Genomic DNA, 26,119 nt, shown 5'->3' with positions numbered 1-26,119 from the left:
TTAGATAATCAAAGTAGTTTTATTAAATTAAAATCAAAAGTTAAACATTCCATGCACCTGAGAAGGGAATATGACCACACCAGACTGGACAATACATTCACTATACATGTGAAATGGGAGACTTTGTCCCAAAGCATCAAGTCTGGAGCTAGTTTGGCTCCCACTCCCTCTGCTCTGCCCTTTGCTAGAGATCTGCCACCTCCCTGCCTGCCTGCAGCAGTGTCCCTGCCTGCACAGCTCTTGTGCTGTGCCCTTCTCAGCGCACCCTCTGCCCATGTGAAAACCCGGTCAGTGACAGGCTGTGTTTCAAGCTGGTCAATTAGAGCCTGTAGAGCCCCAAGACCTGCTAGGTGTAGTCAAGCAAGATGCAAGGAGTGATGGCAACACATTTCCACACTGAAGAGATGCCAGAAGATGTTTCTGCTTGGACAAAGCCAGGTGGGGATAATGGCAACAGAGGATGGAGTCTGGATGCAGAAAGCCAGTCGTGAGCCAACACCACAGGGCAGGTTAGTCAGGTTGAGGTATTTGTGGCTTTTCTGGCATTTATTAGAGCCTCCTCTGCAGCAGGGAGAAGAGACAGTACCAGGGGGGAGCAAGGGACTGCCCCTTGCTCTCTGCCCAGACCTGCTCTCTCCACTTCATTTGACTTTACCTCTGAAGGTGCTGCACCTTTGTGCCATCTGTCCCTCAGCAGCAGGAAGGGAGCAAGTTCCAGCTGGCTGGCTGCAGAAGAGCCAGGGAATTGAGGAGAGGTGGCTGCTCAGGAAAGAGCTGAAACAAACTGGGAAGTAGATTGCAGACAGGATTTGGTAGATCTGGCAAGTCTTGGGTGAATTGTGATTGTAATTTTCTTGGCTCCAGCCATGATTTGCATTGTGGCTGTAAATGCTGCTCCCTGCCTTCCCCAGAGGCAGACTGGGAGAGGAGTACAGCTGTGATGACCTGCAGGCAGTGCAAAATGAGATGGGCCTTTACACAGCAGTGTGGGAAGACAGTGGGTGAGGCTGGGGCTGGGAGAGAAGGATGGATGAAGGCAGTGGTGGCCTGCAGCACGTGGGGAAATGAGATCAATCATCGGCCAAAGTTATTCCCTGCAAAGGCCCAGGAAGGCCCGTGGCTTTGTTTAGGGGCCTGTAGCACTTTGGGTTTGATTGGAAGAGACAGTGCAATTGAAGCACCGGTTTCATGAGATCAGCCTCCACCAGAGGAGTCACAGCTTGGGGCTCTGGTGGCTGAGGTAGGACATCCACTCCTTGAGGGGGGGGCTCCTCACAGCCACCAGCTTTTTCAGAAAGGCATTGGGCCGTAGCCCGGGCACGTCAGGGTGGGCCTCAGAGTATTTCTGCAGTTTAGCCAGCACGCGGGGGAGCCCCACGGTGGAGGCGTAGAACATGGGGCCACCCCTGTGCTTCGGCCACCCGTAGCCATTGATGTAAATGACATCCAGGTGCTCTGGGCCTGATGCTATTCCCTCAGCCAGGATGGCAAACCCCTCATTGATAAGGGAAAACAAACACCGCTCCAGGATTTCCTCCTGGTCTATGAAGCGGCTCTGGATGCCATGGGTGTCTCGGTACTGGGACAGGAAGTCGTGGAGCCATGGGTCTGGCGTGGCTGTCCTGCCCCCGGCCCTCTCGTACTGGTACCAGCCTTTGCCGGTTTTCTGGCCGAAGCGGCCCTGCTCACACAGGAGGTCTGGCAGGGGGCTGTAGCGCTTGCCGTGCCGCTGCCGGGCCGGCGTGCCCGCAGCGAGGGACGGCCCGGTCAGGCCCTGCTCCTTCCGAGACCTCCAGCCCACATCCAGCCCGGCAAGGTCAGACATGCGGAAAGGGCCTATCTTAAACCCAAAATCTTCAAGAACCTGATCTACCACTTCTGGTCGGCTTCCTTCCTCTAAAAGGAAAACTGCCTGTTGTATGTACGGAAACATCATGCGATTCCCAACAAACCCAAAGCAATTCCCTACCACCACTCCGACTTTTTTCAGGGCTTTGGCCAGCTGCATAGCAGTGGCGATGGCGGTGGGGGATGTGTGGCGGCCATAGATGATTTCCAGCAGCCTCATCACGTGCGCAGGGGAGAAGAAGTGGGTACCAATGACCTGCTGTGGGCGGTTCGTGGCAGAAGCTATTTCGTCGATGTTCAGGGCTGATGTGTTTGTACACAGCAAGGCCCCTGGCTTGCAGATCTTTGACAGCTTGTGGAATATTTCCTTCTTTAGCGCCATGTTCTCAAACACAGCCTCGATGACTAGGTCTACATCACACAACAGATCAAAGTCCACAGTGAACTGGAGACGTGCAGGGTTATGGAAATCCAGGGTCTGGGCACCCCCTTCCATTTTCATAGCTTCATGTTCCAAAAGGAGCATCACAGCCTTTCTTCCCTTGTTCAGATACTCCAGATCCTGCTCCAGGGCTACCACAGGTATGTTGGCTTTAACCAGAGAAGTCACAATGCCTCGGCCCATTGTTCCCAGCCCTAGGGATGAAAGTGAGATAGAATCAAAGACTATGAAGAGAAAATTAATCTCTTGACAGTAGCATTTCCTTTGTATCTCCAGGATAAAAAGTGGAGGCCTCTGGAAAACAAGTAGTGCACACATAGAAAACAGATATTGAAGACTGGGAAAAAGGAAGGTGAATTTGCTCTTTCAGTGAGCCTAAATGTTTGAAAAGAGGTCGCACAAAGGTAAGTTAGTATCCTCACAAGCTTACAAAATTCCAGTGGGATTCACCCAGTGTGCACAGACCGTGTGATTCATGTCTTCTCTCTGCAAAGTTTTATACCTATGGAAACCAGGATCATTGAGGAGTGAGAACCTGAGGACCAAAGAGAAAAGCACTGAGTAACAGCTGCAACCCTGTTACCACCTTCTGCAGGCAGGTTCAAAGCAAGCCTCTCCCTTAGGGTATCAGTGCCTCACTGTTCCTGTGAGATGGTCTGTTATGGGCATTCAGCAGATACACCACCCCGCCCCCCAGAGATTCTGACACCGGCAAAGTTCAAAGAGTTGGTTTTTCCCTCGTCCTTCCAAGCTTCCTCTTTGTCTCCCTCCTTTTCTCCCTCTGCGCTTCATTGCGTGATCTTTGGAGCAAAAAAAAATTCGGCTGCTATTTCTGTAAAGACTTGGATGCTGATCTGCTCTAAACCTTGTCTCTAACATCTTGTGTGTCTCTCAGTGCCAGGTCAAACAGGATGGAACTAACGCAGTGCTCTTAATCTAGATTTCAACATCTTCTCTCTCCTTTTAAATCACGGTGGCACAGCAGTAGCCTTTTGCCTGCTGTTCACTTTATATCAGGCATCTCCGCTCACCAGGAACTCTTCAAGTCCTCCTTCTGGAGATTCCCAAAGTCAGTCTTCCTTGTCCAACCACACAGTTAAGGCTCTTGCCCAGAATTCCTGTAACTGAGAATCCATTCACACTGTAATTTTTTCCTCCAAGATCCATAAATGTGCTTCCGCCTGCTCATACCCCCAGGAATCCCAGTGTAGAGATTACTGGCTTGATCCCTTGCACCAGCTCTGCCCTCTGTGACATTAAATGAAGCTGCGCTTTCCTGTGACACACAACCCACACCACTGATCCTGCTCTCCCACAGTGGAGGCTTTTCCAACTAAATTAATACAAACTAGTGAGGGAAGGTCAGCACAATTTTACCAGCTTTGAAAGTGCGAAGCCTCTGAATGGGAGGATTATTAATATCCTAAATAAAGCAGCAACCAGAAAAAGTATAGGTTTGTTATAATTCTGTAAAAATGATTTTTTTAATCTCAGGTTTACAAATGAAAGTCAGCTAAACAAATAAACAGAAACAAGGGGATTAAAAATTTTGTCTAAAGCAGCTTTGTAAAGAAGGGCTGAAATGATGTCATCATTTAAACAAGTTCCAACAACCAAGGTCAGACAAGGTAGGATGTTTTTCCTGCATGCTACACACTCTTGATTTAGTTCTGCCCACCTTCAGCTTGTGTGCACACAAGACATTTCAAATATTCCCTGCTTAGCCACCAGAAGATAGTTTTTACTGGCATCACTAACTGGCAGCCTGCTTACAAACCATCATTACACTCCCAAGCAAGTGCTGAAGTCCCTTTCTAGGAAATTAGATTTGCTACTTCATAATCAAGTTCTGCTGGAAACTAATTTGAAAATAAATCTAGAATAACATGAATCAGCTCTTAGTAATTCAGTGTCTCTGGTTTGCTGACTGAAAAAACCTGAACATGAGTAGCTCCTCCCACTGTGCTCACTCTCCAGAGCCTGTGATGCGGGAGCAGGTACAATCAGGGACAGGTTTTCCCTGTCTTTGGAGAGCTACAATGAGGTGCTTTCTTCCTGCAGTGCAGGAGGGTAACTCACCCCCAAACCCAGCCCCATCTGTCAGGCTCTCTTTAGACATCAAGCTGAAGTGTTTGCAAGTTCCACATGGCTCCCTCTTGAAGTCTCTTCCTTTCCATGGTGGAGGCCTGGAGTTTCTCTCTAGAATTTCCAAGCTCTCCACACGTCCTAGGTCTTACCCTCTCCTGATCCTCCCAGCTTCAGTCTCGCGACTGAAATGTTAGTAGTTCTCTTCCCATATGAACACACTGGCTTCTCCTAAATCGAAGCCTCTTTTGTGAGCAGATGTTCCCCAGGCTTCTTTCCCAGGGAAGCTCTGCAGTGGTGCCAGGTGGTTCCCCTGGTTGCTTTCATCATCAGTACTCCATGTAGGTTTTTGCCATCCTGTGAGAGGCAGGCACACTTGCTTGTAGTACTACACTTTCTAGGCCACGGGAACAGGCTCATAGATAAGATATGAGCTTGCCAAGCTTGTTTCTGACCTAGAAAAGCTGTCTCAACTTCCTACAGAACTCTGCAATGGCCTGTATGAAATGATGTTTAATGAAGCTGGCAGAGAGAGTAATGAAAGCCCCAAGGGGTTTGTTACATTAGAGCTTGCACAGCATGATTCCCCTGGAAATATTTTCTAAAATTGGGCTATAAAACTAAGGAGAGCTTTGGCTATCTAGCAGGGAAAGAGACATTTCTGAGGACTCCTCTTTCACAATTCAGAAAGCCAAGTGATCTTGGGGAAGAATATGTTAGAGCAGAAAGAATGGTAGGGGATCATTAGGCCTTACATGGGCTGTGGAAGAAAGAGGAAGGGAGATGTCTTATGCACAGCTCAGATCACGCAGACTGAAACACGGTGAGGAACTACTCCAGAATTTCTGCTGTATGCTCCATTTTCTTACTCAACAGTGTTCTCCCTTCCCCCAAACCAGGAAAAACCCTATATTCTCATCTTCCATGCAGGCGACTTATTTTCATGTCCAAGGCACATCTTTCCAAAAAAGACTGAAATCTGCTTCAGGAGCAAGAACGGTGCCCAGCCATCCTGCTCCTGGTCTTTTATTGTGAAATGAAGCTTTGACATATAATCAAAACTACACTTGTGCATATGTAATTTCAGGCCAAATATGGGTATGACAAATCCATTTGCTGGGCAAGCTGAGTGAATAATGATGGTTAATTATTGATCTGTCACGTGATGTACTTAGAATACGAAAAATCATACAAAATTAATTTCAGGATTTTAAAAACAAATTTCAAAACAAAAGTACTTGAAATATGTACAAGGGAGATCACGTACAGTCATACACACTACAGAAATACTGATCAGTGGAAAAAACTCTGAACTATAATGAATATTTGGACCTTAAAATGCCTAGCAATGAAAATAATCCTTTATAGATTGGTAAAAATATGCAAGGACTGTTCCGGTTTTCCTGATAAAAACAATAATAAGCAATTGGCAGTGACGGGCTGCTGCAGGCCAGGGCTGCTGCTTTCTCTGTTTCAGTTTCAAGCAGAAATGATGTGATACTCCAGGCAAGCAGAGAGCTGTGGGGAGATGCAGTTGGAAGGGACACAGAGAAACGAACCTTCTTTCTGGGTGTTGAGGAACCAGAGCAAGTAAAAAGAGGTGGGAGCCAAGAGTTCAAACAACAGAAGCAAATGAAACAAAAAGTCAACATGAAAAAAATCAACATGATCTTCCCACAGTGCAGCAATAAGAGATGGAAGCAGCAGCACAATGCAACATGGGTTTAGTGTGTGAAACAGCACAGCACTGTCTGTGGGAAAGTGGGGTCTGCACGACTTCTGAGGAGCCTAAACTGAGGCAGCATCTTTCTCTGACTGCCCTCCTCTCTGCAGTGAAAATAGAGAGGCCCTGGGTCACCTAGGTAGACTCAATACTTGCATGGATGAGCAGCGCTATTTTAAAAGGTGTCAGTCCCTCATGCCTAGGATTTTGGTTTCTGGTGCTGCAAGGATGTACTTCAGATCAAACACATGAAGTTACAAAATACTGTAGAGCATTGTACTGGCTGGAGAATGACTTTTTGTTACAGTAGCCTGAAAGAAAAAATTCAATTGTTTTGGCATGTTCTCTGCCTGTCTCTAATGGACTCACAATTTTACTTATATGAAAAGGCAAAATAGGAGGAAAACCTTCCAGAGGAAGGAAAAAAAGCACAACAAGGTGCAGAAAGAAGTGATAGAAAGCACTGACACTTTGGTGTGGGATTCAGAGCTAAAAGGAGGTGTTCAAGAACCTCCAAGATAAGAGAAGTCACACAAAATGAAATACGACATGAACAAGAGCATAAGGAAAGCAAGCTCTACTGGTGGGATATAGGGCTGTGTAATGGGAGCAGTGATTCAGCAAGGGCTGGAGTCTGGCTGAGTGTCAAGGCCCTGAGTGCACTGATGGGATTTAATGTCCCTGACCAGCCACACCTGGACCCTCCACCCACCTGCACTGTCCATTGCCTCTGAGCCCCATTTAAGCTCAGACCTGGGCTTGTAGCCTCTTCTTAAGCTTCCTTGGAGGAGTTCTGGTGGCTTACTGTGGCTATGGCTACTGTTGATGCAGACCTCAGCCTGCAGACTGGCTTCCCACCTTTAGCTTGGACCCTCATCATCCTGGGAACTCTGCTTGATCACCTGTACGATCTCTGGGCCTGCCCTGCCTGCCTTGCCCAGTTACTGTAAATACTGATGCAGCAGTAGGTTGTGCTGCCATCCAGAGGCAGAAATGGGTGGGCAGGATCTTCGGGAACGGGGAAGTGTAAAGTCCTGTGTGTGGGGAGGAATGGTGCATACTGGGGGCTGGCTGCTGGAAAGCAGCTCCCCAGGAAAGGGTCTGGGAGTGCTGGTGGACACCAGGTTGACTCTGAGCAGCAATATGACCTTGTGGCACAGAAGATTAATGGTGTTGGAGCTACAGCAGGAGGGGTCTTGCTGGAACCCTGAAGGAGGTGATCCTGCCTCTCTACGTGGCACTGGTGAGACCATAGCTGGAGTGCTGGGTCCACTTCTGGGCTCCCCAGAGCAAGAGTGATTGGAGTGAGTTCAGTGAAGGGCAAATAAGATGATTAAGGGACTGGAGTATGCCTCATGAGGGAGGGCTGAGCAAGCTGTGACTTCAGCACAGAGAAGGCTTGGGGGATCTCACCTGTGTATATATAAACACCTGAGAGAAAGGTACCTGGTAAAGAAAATGGAGCCAGGCTCAAGTGGCCCCTGGTGATAAAACCAGAGGTCAGGGGCACAAGCTGAAACATGGGAGCTCCATCTGAACATAAGCAAACCATTCTTTTTAGTGAGACAGGTTTCCTAGAGAAGTTGTGGAGTCTTCATCATTGGAGTTGTTCAAGAGCTGTCTTGACATGGTCCTGAGCAACTGGCTCTAGGTGACCCCACTTGAGTAGATATGTTGGACAAGATGACATTCAGAGGTGCCTTCTTGCCTCAAGGATTCTGTGGTTCTGCCCCCTGTTATTGCCATTGGCTCCCCATCCCTGGGGTGCAGCTGCTCCCTGCCAGTAGATAATTAACTGGATATGTTGAACATGGCTAACATGAAGGTTGCCTGTTATCCTGGGCATACGAAGCAGGAGCAAGGAAGAAACACCTTGGTACCTGGTCTTGGTGTAATTACTCCTGGGATGCTGTTCCCACTTTGGCTATGCACGTTTTATGCAGTGTTGAAAAATTTGGGAAAGTTCCGGGTCATTAAAATGACCAGAGTGTGACAGACTGTGCTCTGAAGCAGAAGTATCAAAGCACTTATTTGTTCTGCAGGAGTTAACTTGAGTGTTGTCTGTAATCAGCTATGAAAACACTGAAACCTGGGGGTGAGGCTGGGGCAATTTCAGACCAGAATTCAGAAATCTATGCAGAGATGAGTGGCAAATACGTAATCCAATGGAAGAGACATGCAGCCCAGCCAATTCTCTTTGGAAGTAAAAGACAGGTTATGTTTCTATTAGAAACTTTCAAATAGAGGTTGCGTTTGTCCTCAGAATTCCCTCTAGCTCAGTTACAGCTCCAAAATAGGCAGCTCAGCTCTAACAGCCCTTCTGGCTAAACTGTCATTGTGATTAGGTCTTTGCAAGGGTGTTGTTCTGCCATGGTTTAGCAGCACAGAGCAGAGAATGTCCCACCTGGGCATTCCCACAAACTCCAACACAAGCCCTCCTGTCAAAGCACACATTGTAGGACTGACCTGTCGGAGACTGACAAAAGTGTGTGTCCAAACTTCTGTGCTCTTCAAGTCATAGAATAAATCTGGTAATAATTAATGCCTCTTTACCTGAATGCTTTAACAGCCACATATCCTTCTCACAGGGTTTGTGGAGTGATGTTTAAAAACCCATTGCTATTAAAAATATGGCATGGCAGCTAATGAAGAGAACAGAACTTCCAAAAAAATCTCTATGGCCTAAAATGAGTTGTCAGACAGCTCAAGAGCCCTGAGAAGCACCCAGGAAAAAAGCAGTGTTGATCTGATGAGATTCCCTTGAAACAGAATGGATGTTTTCCAAGTTCTCCAAGTTCCCTGTCTAACCATTTTTGAGTGCTACTATCAACAGCTAGAGCTGTAAGATTTTTTTTAAAATCTCAGCGGTGCATCGAAGGTTTTACTTAAATTGCTCTTATAAAAAATTAATGAAGGCATTATCTTGCTGGGCTACAAAATGGCAGGAGTGGATCCCAGTGAGATGAAATCTTCTTAAAATGCAGCTGTCAAAACATTTTTGTATTAATACATCCCTGAGTGACTCTGCGCACATACACTTGCAGTACAGAACTAGACCAGGAGGAGGAGAATTTCCTACAGCCCTGCTCCTAGCACGGAGCAAAGCCCGGTCTCGGTGTTTAAAAGGGAGCAGACTGCTGATGGTCCGCACACGAAGCTGTCTCTGAAGTGAAGCTATTCTTCCAAAGGAAGAGGAGGCATCACCTACTAATCTAGTGGCACGCGAGCTGCCATCTGCATTTGGAGCTTCCCAATGCAGTGACAGCTGCGCCGATGCGTGTGGAGTATCTGTGGGTGGGACGGGTGCGGGTGGCTGCCGGGCTCGCCCAGCCCCGCTGCCGGCTGTGCGCGGTGCGGCCGCTCCGTGCCCTTACCGATGACGGCTGCCTTGCGCACGGGCTGCGGGGCAGCGCTGCTCCAGGAGGCTCCGCCGGGCGCTGCCCACCTGCGCACGGCTCTCTCGGCGAAGAACGCGTACTGCAGCGCCTGGGCCTGCCCCGAGCTCAGCAGCAGCCCGAACAGCTCCCGCTCCCGCCGCACGCCCTCGGCAAAGGGCCTCTCGGTGGCGGCCCGCACGGCCTGGACGCACAGCTCCGGAGCCAGGCACCCCCGCGCCTGTCGCTTCACCTTCACCAGAGCTTCTCGCAGGAACGCTTCCATGTTGGGCAGCTTGGGAACTGGCTTCAGGCTGAGCCTGCGGGGTTCCAGGGGCTGGCCTGGGGGGAGAGAAGTGGAGTTACAGAACAAAGCATCCGCATCTTTTCAGATGTAGTCTTTCCAGACTACAGATTTCCACCCTTTTCCACAGGCTGGGAAGGCAGTCTGCCTCTTCTCCAATTCCCACTGTATTAGGGCTTGCATGGCACAGTGATCTGGGCCTAGAACTAAAGCATCTGACATTTCTCCTTATCTCTGTTTGCTCTGACAATTACGATTTTTCAAGTCCCTTCTCAGGCTTCAAAAAAAGTAAGACTTCCTTTTCAAAGAAGTAATTCTCTCCTTCCTTTTCTCAGCTTCGGAGTGCCCTGGCTTTCCAGTTCTTTCCCTCTACAGTCCCAGCTGCCACATTCATACGGGTCTTTCTATAAGCTTCAGTAATGAAGTTTTCCTCCAGTGTTGTTTAGTATTCAGGACCCAGTTGACACTTAGCCAGAGGCATTCCAGCCAGAGTCCTGACCCAGACATTGACAAGAGAGTGGAAAACACACCCTGGCTTCTTCCCTGACCAAACGAGCCCCTCAATTCACTTTGGGACTAACCAAGAGGAGACCTCACTCAGCATGAGTTGGGCAGCAAATGAATAAGGGAGAGTTCATGTTTGTGTCAGCAAGGGATGAATCAAGCAGCCACAGAAATATGTGAAGTTCATTACAGAAGAGGTTGCTATGGTGATACCTAGAAAGGATTTTAATTGAGAGAACTTAGTTACATTTCAAATGCCAAAATTCTGTCTTCTTCCTAAGCATAGACCTGGCCATACTCAGGTGTTCCTCTGCTCGTAATGGCAGCTTGCTCAGTAAAGACTGTGGAGGAACAAGATCAGCAGTTTGGGACGTATTCCCTTGAGACTGAAACATTCTCACAATGACCCTGCTGTCATCACAGCCATATCCAGATCATTAACTGTAGCATGGCACTGTGTGGATTGCTAGTGCTGTTCCCAGAAGCAGCCAGGACTGCCACCAAAGTCCAGTGGTGGGCTGAGAACCTTCTGCTGAAGCTCTCTGGGGACAGTGTCTCATTGCTCTGGCCTCTTAGATGAGCTGTGCCCCAGGGGCACACTTCCTTCCAAGGCAGCATATCGCATCCAGCTTCCCTTTCTCTTCCTGTTGTCTGAGCTAGGGAAGTGCCAATGCACCAGCAGAAAACTCAGGAAATCCTACAGAGGATGCTGAAGAGCAGGAATAATGGCAGCATGGCAGGCATGGTTGCTTGAGGAACAACAGGTCCTGACTCTAGCCCTTCCTCCAAGACTGAGCAACACAGGAGAAACAGAAATACAAGTTTCCAGGATGAGTGAATATACTGATTTCTTGTAATAGAGGTCTTCAGAGCGCAGGCTTTTTAATTAAACCTCTTAGTGAGCACAAAAAGATGAACACTCACTGTGTAAGTAGCTTCCCTTGTGATCAGCATTCATAAAAATGTTTTCACATTCACAGTGGAAATAATTTGTATCAGCCAGTATTGCAGGCTTTAGTCAGGATAATGTTCCTTTATTTTGGAATATTTTTTTCCTTAAATCTAAGTTTTTAACCCAGAAATGCTCTTTATCTGCAGTTCTTTATTTAGGACTTAAAGAGTGGGTTATATTCCATCACAAGGGGAAAGCTCAGGCTTGTCCCAGAAAGCTGAACTGATGGCTGGAAGACTGGGCAGATCAAGGGACTTCATATGACGTCCAGTGGAAAGGGCTGGTAAAAAAGGAATACCACTGGGAGCCTTTAGGCTTGGTCTTCAGACAGCAAATAGTACTGTAAGCACAAATACTGGTGGGGGACAGGAGACGGTTCCTCAGACTAAAAAAAAGTAACTCAGGCTCCTGTAATCAAACTCTTATTTTAGCTGCAAACTAAATAGGTTTTCTACAGCACCTCTGTGCAGTATCTTAGCTTCTGCAATGCTAATAAGAATAAAGGACATCTTTATGATCAGGAAAGAATTACCAGAATCCAAATCTGGGGAGAAGAGATCAGTGTGGGACACCTGTGTGCAGCTTGATTTCTGAAAGCAAAGCAGCAGGACGATGCTGAACAGTGTCAGACATCAGTGCTGCAGGAAAAGCTTCATCCACACACAGAACTAACACAGATTCCTGCTTTGTTTACCAGGTTTGTAGTCCAGGTGACACAAAGGGCAGATCAAGTCTATAAAATTTCTATCAGCAAATGCACCATGTATGCATACAGTATCAAATATTATGTTATTTAAAGAAAGAAGTATCATCCCAGAGTTGTAAACCCTTGGGATACTATGGGATGGCACATGCAAGAGACATTGCAAGCCTAATGTTCTTCCTGATGCAGGGAACTGCTTGTGAATTTTTGAAGACTAAAGCTGAGCCTGGCCCCTGCCCCTCAGGCTGCCAGAGACAAGTCCAGGCCATGTCAGACCTTTCACAAACTCTGTTTGTATCCAAGGGACACTTGGCTAGGCCTCTGTCTAAGGAAGGTGTCAGCCAGAACCTTGAGCCCTGGGGAGAGATTAAAATGTCTTGATGTTGTGCATCTTGGCAGAGATGACTCACGGACAGGCCTTGCAGCTCTAAGGGAAAGCCTTTCCTCCAGCCTCCATTTCAAGGATGCAATTACCCACCAGCAGCATCTGTTCCGCCCCTGGCTTTGATGAGCCTCAGAAGGAACAACTGCTTCCTCCGCAGCAACTCCCAGTAGCTTACAGGCAGAAACTCATCATCTTTCCACACAGATTAATACCTGGGGGACTTGAGCTACTCCAAATTGCTCTGATTTTCCTTGGCTCTTTGGTGCAAGGCATTGGTACTGCTCTGCTCTGAGCAGCAGATGGGGTCAGAAAAACAAGGGGTGTATATGGAGAGCTTCAAAGTCTGCTGTGTGGAGGCCGGGAGCCAATTTCTCCTCCAGCTGAGGAAGACTAGAGCAGGCCAACAAGAAGTGGGCAGGATGAGCTACAAGCTGCTACCTGCCACCAGTAGTTCCAGCCATTTGTCAATTTTGTGATGCCATCAGCTGGGAAAAGCCTGAAGTGCAACTTTAGATTACTGCAGTGATTGTCAAGCACATTTACTGAAAGGATGTTCTCCTTGTCCCCAAGGATTTAGCTCCTGTCTATTCCTTTTAAAAAATGCCTTCAGAAGTGAAGATATTTTCTTTAGCCTGGAGAGGCCAGTTTGCCTGGAGAGGTCAGGGAATTATTCTCACTTTCTATCTGCAATATATAAATACTGGTTTTCAATGAGAAATCTAACTCAGAATCAGTAATTGCCTCTGTGTATTCCTACACCCACTTACTGTTTCAGAGCATCTTTTGAAAGTGTCCTTCATTAGAAACAATCCATAAAAATGTATGGATGAGAATGCTCTCCCAATGTGCCATAAAAGTAGCTCTGTCAGCTGTGTATCACAACAGTAATCAAGGACCCCTGATACAGTAAGGCAGTCATTTGAGACTGATCTCTTGCCATGAGATACTGCAGCTCCAGCACTGAGAAAGCTTTAGAAGAAAATTATTTCTGAATTGATTCTTTGAGACTTATCTTGCTGTACAGCCTTCCCAGGAATAGAAATTCCAGAGGTGACAAAACTAGTTATTTAGCCAGACTGCTCCGTAAGAAGTCAGCAGTTGTAGCTTCATGTTTAAAAAAAATCTCATCAGAAACAAAATGCTGCATGCCACACAAAGCCAGTGCAATTCTGTGATGGCTTTTTTTTTTTTTTTTTTTGGTAGATTCTCTTTGGTTTTATTAAGATTATCTGAAAAACATTCACTGAAAACAGAACTCCCTGTGAACAAACTCCAGACCAGCTATACAAGACTGTCATCTCTTCTGCAGCCCTGTTAGTTCTTGATGGAGAAAAATTGAAGTGCTGCCTTGCCTTTGTATGACAGGAATATTATTAACTTTAGGCAAAGGCCAAAGCAAGGAAGGATTTGAAAGGAACGTACAGGCTCTGGGTACACCAATCTTTCAAATTATTAGATAACCTGAGGGTAAATGGTGCATCAAAACTTGTCATGGTCTTCTGCGGGGTCTAATGAGAAATTTTTCAAGCAGGAAAGAAATAGATTAGCTGGCTCACCAGTGTTTTCACTGTTAAAACATGTACTGTAAATGCCAGTAAAGCTGTTGGAAAGAGTCTGAAAGCATTTTTAAGTCCTGTGGGAGTTGATATATAGTGTGATGTGAAACACCATCAATGACATTACTCATTTTTGCTGGGGTAACTCAAACCAGTGATAAACAGATTGAAAATCTAATAATGAGTAAGACTGGGACAGGCTACCTGCTGGATATTCAGTCAGGATCCTTGTATGCTTATACAACTAAAAAAAAAAAAATATTGGTAGTGACAGTTTCCAAAGAAGATGAAGCGTGACAGTTTCCAAAGAAGATGAAGCTTGACAATTTCCAAAGAAGGTGAAGCTAAAGAACAGGATTTTGCCAGTGGATATAAGCTCCAGAAAGCAAGTTCCTCTGAGAAATAGTGTGGTCAATGCTTCCTTCCTGAGGGTCTCCTCTAAGGCCAAGCTGGCTTTCACAACTGTCAGCCACTGCACAATGTCTGTCATGGAAGAAACAAGCATGCAAATATCTAAACTTCACCCGATTGCACATAGCATTTGTTGAACTGCAGAATGTTTTCTGGTTTGCCAGTTCCAGCAATGTATCCATTACTCATTTCATGACACACTGCTGCTGCTGCCATCAGTACTGGTACAGATCTTGTGCAAGGCATCATTCAGAGCCCAGAGGGTACATCACAGTGAGCACTGTTTGTTGGGTTAATTTGCCTAGAAGAGTGGTAATATTTCACTGCTCTCCCAACAGATGGAGAAACAGAATTCTCATTCAAACCAGACAAACTCAGTGAACCAAGGTACCTTTGTTTTTCTTAGAAGCAGCAGTGAAATACATCATCCATCTCTTGCTGAAGAATTATATTTAGTCTGATGACATACAGGAAAGAGAAAAGAGGACTGCTTATGTCATTGATTCTGGACTAGAAAATGAAGCCCTAAAATACCATAGGATGAATACAGTGAGAAGGAAGGGCATCTGCTATAGAAAACCCAGCCAAAGAATACCTTGGCACCTGTCTGGTACATCTCAAAGTGTGGGGAGGTATACAAGACACTGATATTTAAGAACAGTCCATTCTTTGAAGCACCCTACAATATGGTGCACTGTCATCTAGGACAAAGCTACCTCAGCTTGTAGCATGGAGAAGGGGCCTTGTCTGTAGTGAAGAGAACTGGAGGAGCAAAACCAACACCCCAGCTTGGAACAGCATTGCCTCTAAAGGCCATATGACCAAAGCAGGAAGGGTTTTTTGCTTTCCTGCATTCATCTCATAGTGACAGAGCCCTAGATGAAATCCAGCAGTCAGGTTCCAAAGGTACAAGGAGGTCAGTAGTGGAAAAATGCCCTATTTTCTCTCAAGGCAGTGCTCCTCGTGCTGCACAAGGAATGTTCCTCTTCCTAAGTGAACTTCAGTGAATTTGATTCTGTTATTCCTAAGATGGGGGAAAAAATCTCTCCCCATTCCTCCCATCCGCACAGGCCTTTTATTTATGTGGCACCCAAAGGATTAGGGACAGAGTCACTTACAGACCATGGATCATTAAATTGAGCAGAGGATGTGCCAGCCCCTCCACTACAGGGAGAAAATTATTTTTGCTCAGCCAGTATGGATGGTGCAACCAGGATGCATGCAGCGCCAGCTGGGATCCAGAACTATATATGGAAAGAGCATTTACTCCCCAAAACCTGCAGAGTGCAGCATCCCAGAGGAGCATGTGAGTTTGGCTATACAATTAAAAGGCAGGAGGACTTGATGTATATCTGTTCTCTGAATCTCACTTGAATTTCTGCAGCTTTTCAGCATTTGATTTTTCTCACTTCAGACAACAGGAAACAAATTCTGCAATTAATTGTATCTTCTGTGGATGCCAAAACTCAAGAATGGAGCATATAAATTGGAACAAACTGGTGGGCTTTGTTCTGACTCTTTTCAGCCCTGAAACATCACCAATTATTTCCTGGCACTGCTACAATTTGTTCCTCACCAATCACTTTGTTTGCCAAACGGATTGCTGCCTCAATGGTGTTTTCTTCCACAATTTCGTCAACCAAGCCAAGCTTCAGTGCTTCAGTTGCTGGAATGTGTTTTCCTGCCATAAAAAGAGAAATAAGGTGACTACAGCAGAGCCTGATGGACAATTTTGTTCTTTTCCATCTGATCAAATGACTGGTGCAGCTGATAATTAGCCCCTCATGGGTGGAAGCAAGTAGAATTACAACCCAAGCAGCTACACAGGTAAAAGATTCCTGTTTTTTAGACCAAGCTGGTAGGACTCAATGCCATGTTCATCTATACAGACACAGCACTCACCTGTAGTGATCATATCCAGAGCAGCTGGTACTCCAATCAGTCTGGGGAGTCGCTGAGTGCCTTCAGCACCTGGAAGTAACCCTATGGTGACCTCTGGCAAACCCATCCTAGCCTAAAATGAAGTAAAATTAAACAAAAAAATCTGATTAGAAAGAGTGGTAATTGCAAACTGAGCAAAAAAGAAGAAAGACAAGTAGATATGAGTCACATTGCTCCTCTAGGAAGCCTCAGAATTTCTACATAGAAACTCCATCCCTGCATTTTGCTACGTAAGATATTCAAGAAAAAAAATCACTTGACCATTTCAAGGATTTCTGTACAAATGCACAAGGAAAACATGACCTTTCAGAGGATTTTCTGTGCTAGTACAGCACTGGGGGAGGGCTGTAGGGCTGACAGCATTCCCTAGATTGACACGTGTCAATAATGCTTTCAAGTAGTTGTTACCAACTATTGGAGGGCATGCTGGCTTAACTGTCACCTCCCTACTCTAATTCTTGCAAGTTTGGTGAGGGGTTGGAAGGAACCTTAAAACCATCTTGTTTCACTACCTGCCATGGGCAGGGATACCTTCCACTAGACCAGATTGCTCAGAGCCCCATCTAACCTGGCTTTGAACACCACTGAACTCTTCCCTAATCTTCCTTCAAATGCCTCTTGGTGCATTTGCCATCTGGTAGTCATGGCAGGTAAGCTAGGGGCAGCAGGAAGTCTGTGGGGGACTTCTCTTAAAAAATGTATCTAGATTTTGTTGCCTTTAAAAAATAGTTTGCCCATTTTCTACTGAGCTTTCAAGAGATTTTGAGTTACTTTAAGACCACTACTTATAGTTCCAGTAGTCATGGCAATTCATGATGTGGTTTAGTGAGAATGGTGGTAGTTGGTCAAAGGTTGGACTTAGTGATCTTGGGGGTCTTTTCCAACTTTAATGATTCTGTGATTCCGTGGTGCTCACCTTAGGTGGCACAGAGGATGATGTGGAATATCTCTTTATGCTGTTACAGCAACCCACACTGCCACGGAGAGTGACTCACTGCAGAAGTGAGGGGATGGTCCTGTCAGTGAGGAGTCTCTACAAGGAGACAGGCACTGCTCAAGCTGGTTCAGCATTCCTGAACCTTGAAGGAGGGGATTAAAGAAAAAAAGCCAGATAATTCCTGAAGACTCTTAAAGCTGTCTTTCAGTCAAAGTGCTCCTCGGGGACACAGAGCTCATGGGGAATCTAACCATAAGTGCTCCTGAGTTTCAACTACCTATAGAAACTAGGCCATGGGCAGAAAGAAGTGCAAAATTCACAGGGCTGGGGAAAAAAATAAATAAGAGAAAGTCACGCTGCATGAGTCAGTAAGATACAGCTGTCTGCATCAGAATATAGATAATGAGACCTAGGGCAAATTAACATTTGGTTACTGAAGCTTCTACACAGCCATCTTATCCTACTAGTTACAAATCAACTTTATATTTAGAAATGACTTGAAATTAGTCAGTTAGTAAGGCTCAGGAAAGACGTCAAGGGTGGTGGTGTAGGTGAAGAATGTCTGAGCACACCGAGTTGTATCCTGTAGCTATAAAGCCGCTCTCCTCTGGGCAGAGGGTCCCAGGGAAGGCACCCCGTCCCTCTGCTCGTGCCATCTGTACCTGGCTCCCGAGGACCCCAGCAGGGTGTGTTACCTTCGCGTGTGCAACGCGGTAGTGACAGCCCAGCGCCACCTCCAGGCCTCCTCCCAAAGCGACGCCTTCGATGGCCGCCACCACCGGCTTCTCGCTGCTTTCGATGAGAGACACGATGGGGCCCAGGGCAACTCCATGTCTCTTCGGAGAGGAAAATCCTCGGATGTCAGCTCCTGAGGGAGCACCAAGAGGTCAGGGGGAGTTAGTGGGCAAGGCGGTGGCTGGAACAACCCTTCCCTCTGTGCCACTGGATGCAGCTGCTCACAGATGCCCAAGTCCTTGCAGAGCGTGCTGCTGGCAGGAGAGTGGTTAACAGGAATCAACCCCTTTTGGGACCACCTTCAAGGAACCCTGCGTCCTTGATCCTGTTCACAGAGCTCCGGGGAAGGCTGAGTACAAAAACACAGAGTAACTGTAAGGATCATGCAGTCAGTTTCTGCAGTTTGCAGAAATTTGCAAACTTCCTTGGTGTAATATTGAGCCTGGAATAGTTAACTGCAAATTACTACTAACAAGCAATGGAGAGCTCTACAGAATTTCCCCAGCTTTTCAGGTTTATTCAGCTGGAGAAGATCTGTTATTCACCACTGTCCCACCCCAGGTACATTCCATACACTAGACCAATAAATAGTCCAGAGATTTTACATCAACAGGGCTTCGGAGACTGAGGAAGCACCAGGATGTTATGGAGCTGAGCAGCTGTCCCTCATTTCAGTATGAACAGACCAGCTTATTTCTGGCCTGGACAGTCCAGCTTGTCTGCATGACCAGCATGTTAATGGTGGCACAGCAAAATAGACAAAGCACCCTGTCTTGTGGCCATTTCCAGCCAAATTGGGACTTTTGTCAGCAGTGTTATGAGGCAGAGAATCTTCAGATATGTCGGGTGGAGAGTGTTTCATCTTCTGCTCAGCCCATGTTTGATGTCTTACCTGCACTGAATTTCCCATTTTCGCCACAAATCATAACAGCTTTCACTGAGGGATCTGCATCTGCTTTCTTCAGCCCATCCTCTAAAGCCTGGAGAACTGCCAGACTGAAATAAAATAGAGATTCAGTGAGTAACCATCAGCTACACCCCCCTTGCAAGAGGTATGTGCTAGGAACACTGAGCAGCCCAGTGAAAAGGAGCACCATGTCCCACAGGCTGTCCCCATGCCTGGCTGCTGCCACAGCCTCTCCAGGTGAATCCTGTCCTTAGTCTCCCTCTTGCTCCAAAGGACAAGCACCCAAACCCAACAGGCTGCCAGCCCACCTGTCAGTCTCTGCCTGGAGACTCATCTTCAGGCTATGACACTGCTGTTTCCACAGCAAGTAGCACAGGGAAATGTCGTTTGAAAATGTCTTCATGAATTAAACATTCAGATTTTCAAGAAAACAGTTTAGCATAATTTAAAAGTAATTAATGCTAAACCACTGACAATCTGAGAACTTTTTGAAAGGAGCTCTAGGGATAAAAAAGTTATCTTTCAAACACCTGACACAGGCTCTGCTGATGTTAATAATACTTTCACTTTGTGAAGATCTGCACAAAAGTCCAGACTTAAACTGGTGTGGGATCCTGTCAAAGGGAATTTGGGCATGAAACACTACACAGAACACGTTTTGACTTATCTGAACAGGTAGTTCTGCAGATACCAGCAGTAAATGTGGCCAGCAAAGAATTAATGAAGAATTTCAAAATGGATCTGTAGAAGTATAAACAGTGTTTTTTCAAATCAGGTATTTAAAAAGTCTGACCCAACTGTATGTCCACTTTGCATTTGCCTCTTTAAAGCTAATTTATGTGTTTGTATGGATATGGACATGGAGAGCCTAGTCTGTTTTAGAAGGTGGTAACAATAGTGATAGTAGGTAAAAATAGAAGCATTGACACTTTAGTAATAGAAATATGAATACAAATTTTATATATATATTTTTTTGATACTAAAATATACTTATATACACACTGTTTTAAGTACACAGTTTACGAGAGACTATCCTGTGTGGATGTGCAGAGATGGTTCTGATTCAGAAAATCTGAGCTACAAGAAGTTGGAGGCTGGAGGAATATCCAAGAGGTATCATCCATGCTTGCCCAGTCCTTTATAAAACCAGCTTTCCTTCCTAGACCTTCTCCAAACCCTTAGTCCAGCTCCACATGTAAGCTTGGTGCTGAGGAAAAGGGAGCAGAGCTCTGCTGATGCCCAGTGGAGAGGAGCAGTGTTAATTACACAGAACTAATAGAAAGGCCTGAGGCATACTCAGCTTGTGCATGTTGCTCTATGTATTAGAGGGCATTTCATCTAAAAAGGAAGCTTGTTGTGAAGCAGATGAAAACCACATTATTGTACTCTCATGTACACACATTTTTACAGAACAATGCTTGCAGCATTCACGTGAGAGCCCATAGTCTGAGAAGGGAAACCTGGGAGCCCAAGGAGCTCCCTGTAAACCAGCTGTGTGAAGGAATCCCAGCCAACCTCTGCATATTCCTCCTTCAAAATCAAAAGTTAAAGACAAACTATTAGCAAAGTCTCTAAATCAGGGCTGTTGGCTGAGGGGGGCTGTCTAGGAGGGTCTCCAGGACCATCTGCTGCCTGGATAAGGCCGTGCTACATAGAAAAGTCAGTGGGAGCCTTGAGGCCTGACAACCAGAGACTGGGAGAAGTGTAATTTTTGGAGAGAGAACAGCCAGTTATGTACCAATTGCCCAACCCAGACATCAAAGACAACTTTGAAGTCTGATGTTAGTAATGGTTCTGAAAGCTGAAACTCAAAATGAGAATAATTTGGCCATGCCAAAGTAAAGCTGTGAGGTGAGTCAGTAAAGGCCCCTCCACTGCACATAGCTCCACATGGCAGAATATGAAAGCCTTTCCAAATTTTATACATTAAATGGGTTTTAATATTGTCTTGGTTTTGAAAGACAGGTGTCTGCTAAGGAAGGCAGAAGCCTCCCTTGAAGTGGCAGATATAACCCCTTTTCCCTCTGAGTTATTATCTTTCCAAATTTTATACACTAAATGTGTTCAAATATGTTTAAAAATTGGGTTTTATGTCCCTCCCCTTGGCATATCTGTGGTTGCTGCTGTTTGAGGAGCACCCACAGGCTGCACCCAACGCTTGCTGCTCTTGGAGTTCTGTTTGTGCATCAGTGGAGAGCCAGGCCACAGCAATACCAAACTCACCCAGGGGCTGGGAGATTGCAGGAGAAGCCATTAGGAAATGTCCTGACACTCTACAAAGCATAGTGCAATGAGAGAGAAAAAAGATGTCCTATGATCCAAACAAATGTGAAGTTACTAATTTGCAAATATTGTATAGACAAATGGCACAGTTCTGTCAGGAACAGGCAAGAAGCAATCAGTATTCCTGTGTCTGTTCCAGGCATGTGATCAGCAGATGCAAGGTGCCCATCTAGAAGGGTTGTCTGCAGCAAATGGAAAGGTTCAGGTTCTAGGGAGGAAATCGGTTACAAGCCCTCAGCACTTACAGCAACATGCTACCACCAAAATAAAAACCAGTCAGCAAGGCTGCCACAAAATCACAGTTTGATCCCTACCTCACCTTTATTAACCCAACAGGACTGTTTATGCCAGTGAATAATTTAATTTGGTACTTGCATAAATATCTCTTCTCCTTCCATATAATTTTTTCCCAATGGGAATTTTTGCAGGGTAAAAAGGAAGTAAAATCAGACTTTTTGCAGTTTCTTGTTTTCCTAAGATGGAGTGATAAGTTTGCCTTGGATATGTCAAAGTCCAACACACAGACTGCATTGCTTTGTCACTCACATAACTGGCACTAGGAGTTGTAATTTTCAATTAAAGCATCACAGTAGAATATATGGCAGTAGAATTATAAAAATACTCAGGAGAATCCCAGCTTCAAACTGCTAGAGCATTAAAGAAACAAAAAGTCACTGTAATTTTCATATGTATTTCATTACTGTGACACTGTCATTCATTTAGCAGTAACCATGCAGAAGTTCCCTCCATGCTTTCCAAGGCTGCATCCATGCCATGTAGTCAGTTCCACCATGGATACTATTTTGACTGCCAGAAGAGTGAGTCTGCCAAGGTGACTCAGTGTTCCAGGTCTCAGGAACTCGAAATAGGTGCTGTTAAAGAGCAGGTGCACACCAGAGCAAGAGAATATTCTTGGAGGTTACCACACCAGGTTGTTTTTATTTTATGGAACTCATTGCAGTGACAGTGATGTGCTGGATTTGTAGCAGGGTTTTACTATTTACCTAAATTATTTCATATTTTAGCTGGAGTTTGTGAAAAAGAATTTCTTTCATTTAAAAAAAACCCCCAAAACTAATATAAGGGAATCCTGGAAATTTACTTAGTCTCATTTAAAGAAGTGAGACTCGAATCCAACAGTGGAAAATGTTGTTTATGGAAAACATGCAGATCTGGGCCTTTCCCTTTGTACTTTTCCCAGCTTCTAAAAAATTTTAAAAACCTGAAAATCTCAAACCTGAACAAAACCAATTGTCACAATAGAGGGAAAACCTGGACGCTCAATATGAGTGATCAACAGGAATCCGATTTATTGATTGTACCAAAGCTCCTTATATACTGTCAATAATAGGCTCCATGCATATTCGTAACGGCGCATTCTAAGTGGTTCAGGTCTACTAAGCTGATTCTAAACCCCTCCTTAGACCCCCTTTCGTGGTCAGCAGTTCTGCCTTTTTCCCTGGCCTTCTAACCACAGATGTCTATTGTTATACTGCCAAAACCTAACCTTGCTGGCTCTGCAAATAAACCCATAGTTCAGCAGTAAGACTCAATGGTGGTTCAGTTACTGAGCAAGATACATGTAATATTCTGTAACTTCAGTGGTTACACAGGATGTGTGGGGCATTGTCTTATGAGACCTTGCTCAGCTAGCTGCAAGGGTCTATGTGCCCGTTCTCACGTAGCCAGCTTCTCAGATCAGTAAGCTGCAAAGAACCTGTATATCCCGAATCTATATGTCCCTTTTCACATAACCAATCCCTCACAACCAATCCAGGCTCTTCCACTGTCACAGGCTCCTGTTCCTTTGGATAGCTTCCTGCAGTGTTTTTCTTTGAACTTACTGCTGGGTATTACATAATCCCCTACTTGAAACTGAGGACTTATGTGCTGGAGTTACCTACTCTGCTCTCCCTTGCTTCAGTGTCAGATCCAGCTGTGTAGTAGCTACTGTCACACGTTGTTGTGTGACAAATTGCTAATACAGTTTGAACAGTCCTGCACATAAATTAAGGCCAGAGCCAGAGTGGCATCTTTTGGGTGGAATTTTAGAAGAGTTGTTTTAGGGAGCAGATGCTTATTCATCCCAGAATTTTCTCTCTGCGTCTCATCCTGATGAGGTGCTGATCCAGTCCAACACGTGTAATCACATTCTCCCCTCATTGCTACCTGTCTGAAACTGCAGCTTCTCTCATCTCCTTTACATTTTCTGATTTTTATGGTGATCATGGTCAGAAGGACAATCCTGGCAGCCAGGGAGAGCCTTTCCCAATCAAATCTGTTACGCTGTCACACTTCATAGAATCCCAGACATAAGCTCCCCTACTGCATGCCCTCTCCTATCCTCCCTGGAGCCTTTCTGCCCTTGTCAGCTCAAATGTTGAAATACTCCTTAAAGTCCTTCTAATTCCCAGTGCCAGCAGCCTGCCTCTGCTGAGAAGAGGTAGTCAGTTCTTTCTTTTGTGAGTCTTGTCTTTCTGTTCCCCCAAACTCCTAGTTCTTTGCATATCTAAATCCCTTCTCTCAATGCCATGGTCTCATAAATGCAGATCTCTGAATACTAAACTTCTGCAAACCAGGAAAAAACCCTCCAAACAAATCAAATTTGGCACATGCCACCTCTGCTGGTGGAGAGAGCGTTTAGCTTAAAGGGGAGTCTGTGTGGGAGCCAAATTTGCTGCCAGACTCTCAAGTCATCATACATTCCTCAGGAAAGCACTGCCCCCCAGGTACCTGCACAGCAGAGGATGGTGTCAGACGGAGAAAGCAAATTCCTGCCCACCAGTGGCTTCTAAAGTGCTAATGGCCAGTGTGATGGCCCAGGAGGGGGGAAATGGATAATGGAGAGAGATAGGGGAGGCTGGAGCACAGCAGCAAAATCTCACCAGTCTTAAAAAGCATTTGTGCCTGCTGTGAAATGAAATTTTCAGGATTGCAGGACATGGCTCCTCTCTGTACTTTCACTGCCTGCTATCGCCTGAGCAGTCAAACATTTCCAACAGCAGGAACAAACCTGCTCCCTGTGGTCCAGAACAGAAATGTGCAGAAGCAGGAGCAGCACCCAGGGATCAGAGTGTGCTCTACCTTTCCTAGCTGCAGTCAGATCTCAGCTAAAAACTACCCAATGGCAAGGGTGTGAGAATTACGGATCTCTTTTAAAACAGGTATTACCCTGGCATGCCACCAAAGACCACAGACACGTCTAAAGCCGTAGTTCAATGGATCTGAAGTGTGCCAGGGTCTGCCTTCTTCCCCGTGGGGCTGGGGAACAGGACTACAACCACGCTGTCACCCTTGGTGTATCAGAACCACACCCTGCTGTGTGGGCACTGCAGGGCCAGGAGGAGAGGGCAGTAAAAGCAGAGGTCTGTCCTGAAGAAGTAAGTTGTTGTGCTGTTGCTGTTCAAAGGCAGAAGTGACTTTGGGTTTTCTCCAGAACTTCTCAAAAGAGGGGAGTTAAGGTTCCTTAAGCATGTATCTGTTACTGTTGATGGCTGGACTCAGTGATTTTAAAGGTCTTTTCAACCTCAGCGATTCCATGATTCTTTAGCTCTGTATTTTGTATTTTTCATGGTAAGGATTGAAAGTTTATTGTGAGCACAGCCTGGAAGTTTTCTTAGACTGGTCTTGGGCACAGGAGGTCCAAAGGATGTCTTACACCCTACAGTTCTGGGAGTCCTGCATGTGTGGTTCATCTAAACTCACCAAGTCACTCCGAATTTCTCAGGGTAATTACCTGAGCATGTGGAAACATTTGCGCTTCTAAACAAGTTGCAACAGAAGAGTGAGCAGTGCCAGCTACACTGTAGCTTTGCTACAGAAGAGCAGCATGTTTCATCTCCTTTTCATGCTCTGCCTTGTCTCTACGAGCTTCTTTTTAACAAACTCTCTAATTTATAAGTCAAGCACAACTGCAGTGGGGTTTTTTGGCTTGTAAATATAGACTGAATAGACACTGTGGTCACTGTTACTGAGCAACTCCAGCTGCTTAGAAAGGGTTTGCATGCTAATCAGAACTAAAGGAGCTAAAATGCTCATCTAATGCAAAGCCAAAAGCACGAAAGTCCTTTCCAAGGCACATGAAAAACTAAAATTTCAGAGGCTCCTACAGATTGGTGTCGGACCTTGTTTTTCACTGGCTTGTGTTTGTGATTGCGTGGGGCCTTTCTTGACCAAGATCAGTATTTAGAGGTCAATTCCTCAATAGCTTTTAAAGGACGAATGAACGGCTTTCTGCCAGCCCTGGCTGGGTTTAATCCTGCTCCCAGCTCCACTTGTTGAACCACCCCTGATAGCCACAGAGCCCTTTGCCCTCTCCCCCCAGCACACTTGGGTAGCGCAGGGATTTGCCAGGCAAGCACTGAGCAGTGTGTGGGGCAGGCAATCAAAACAGGAAATCTGAGGATTGACTCGTAGCAAACAGCTCTGAAGGCACTCCAGGCTGAGCTGCTGTGCTACGTCTTGCTGAAGCAATGCCTTGATTAAAGACTGGAAGGTGATGAGAAATAGGCAAAGTTTTTACACATCCTCCAGGGGAGATGAGACAAAGTACAGTTTGCTGAGCCTGGCACCTCTCCTGTGAAACCCCCCCAACTAGAAATTATAAGAAAGAGCAGAAGTTACGGCAAAGTTCAGCATGTTGTTCGCAAAGCGAGATCCATGCTACCTCTGAAGGAGCCGCCCGGGCCCCTGCGGGTACCGATCGGTGTAGAAGTCCCGGCTGAGGCTCTCTGCGGCCGCCCCAACCCGGGACTGGGCGGAGCCTCACTCGGGCACGGAGAGAGGGAATGAGGTGAAAAGGAAGGAAATCGGAGAATCCCCCAGCAGCTGACAAGGGGGTCCCCAGCCCCGGCCCGGCGCTCCCCGCGGACTGCCGGCCGTACCTGAGCGCGTTGACCGGCGGGTTGCGGAGCCGGATGACGGCCACGGCCGAGCCCCTCGCGTACTGCGCCATGCCGAGCGATCCCGCTGTGTCCCCGTGTCCCCGTGTCCCCGGGCCAGCCCCCGCCGCGCCCCGCCCGCAGCCCGC

At 46.1% G+C, this 26,119-nt stretch overlaps 1 protein-coding gene across 1 annotated transcript; it reads right to left on the bottom strand.

Annotated features, from left to right (window-relative positions):
* On the bottom strand, positions 1-26,081 carry EHHADH (enoyl-CoA hydratase and 3-hydroxyacyl CoA dehydrogenase). Its single transcript, XM_042024716.1, has 7 exons — positions 25,974-26,081; positions 18,793-18,896; positions 17,861-18,033; positions 16,190-16,301; positions 15,864-15,968; positions 9,473-9,814; positions 1-2,484 (listed from the first exon to the last, which is right to left on the bottom strand). The coding sequence occupies exons 1-7, from the start codon at positions 26,042-26,044 to the stop codon at positions 1,214-1,216; spliced, it is 2,178 nt and encodes a 725-aa protein (XP_041880650.1). The 5' UTR covers positions 26,045-26,081; the 3' UTR covers positions 1-1,213.
* Between the last annotated feature and the right edge of the window lie 38 nt (positions 26,082-26,119).

This window comes from Corvus kubaryi, unplaced genomic scaffold (genome assembly GCF_017639235.1).
Source record: "Corvus kubaryi isolate FWS band 111438036 unplaced genomic scaffold, C.kubaryi_AGA036_p1.0 37264, whole genome shotgun sequence".
Classification (NCBI taxonomy): domain Eukaryota; kingdom Metazoa; phylum Chordata; class Aves; order Passeriformes; family Corvidae; genus Corvus; species Corvus kubaryi.
This window is presented reverse-complemented; position numbering and strand designations above follow the sequence as displayed.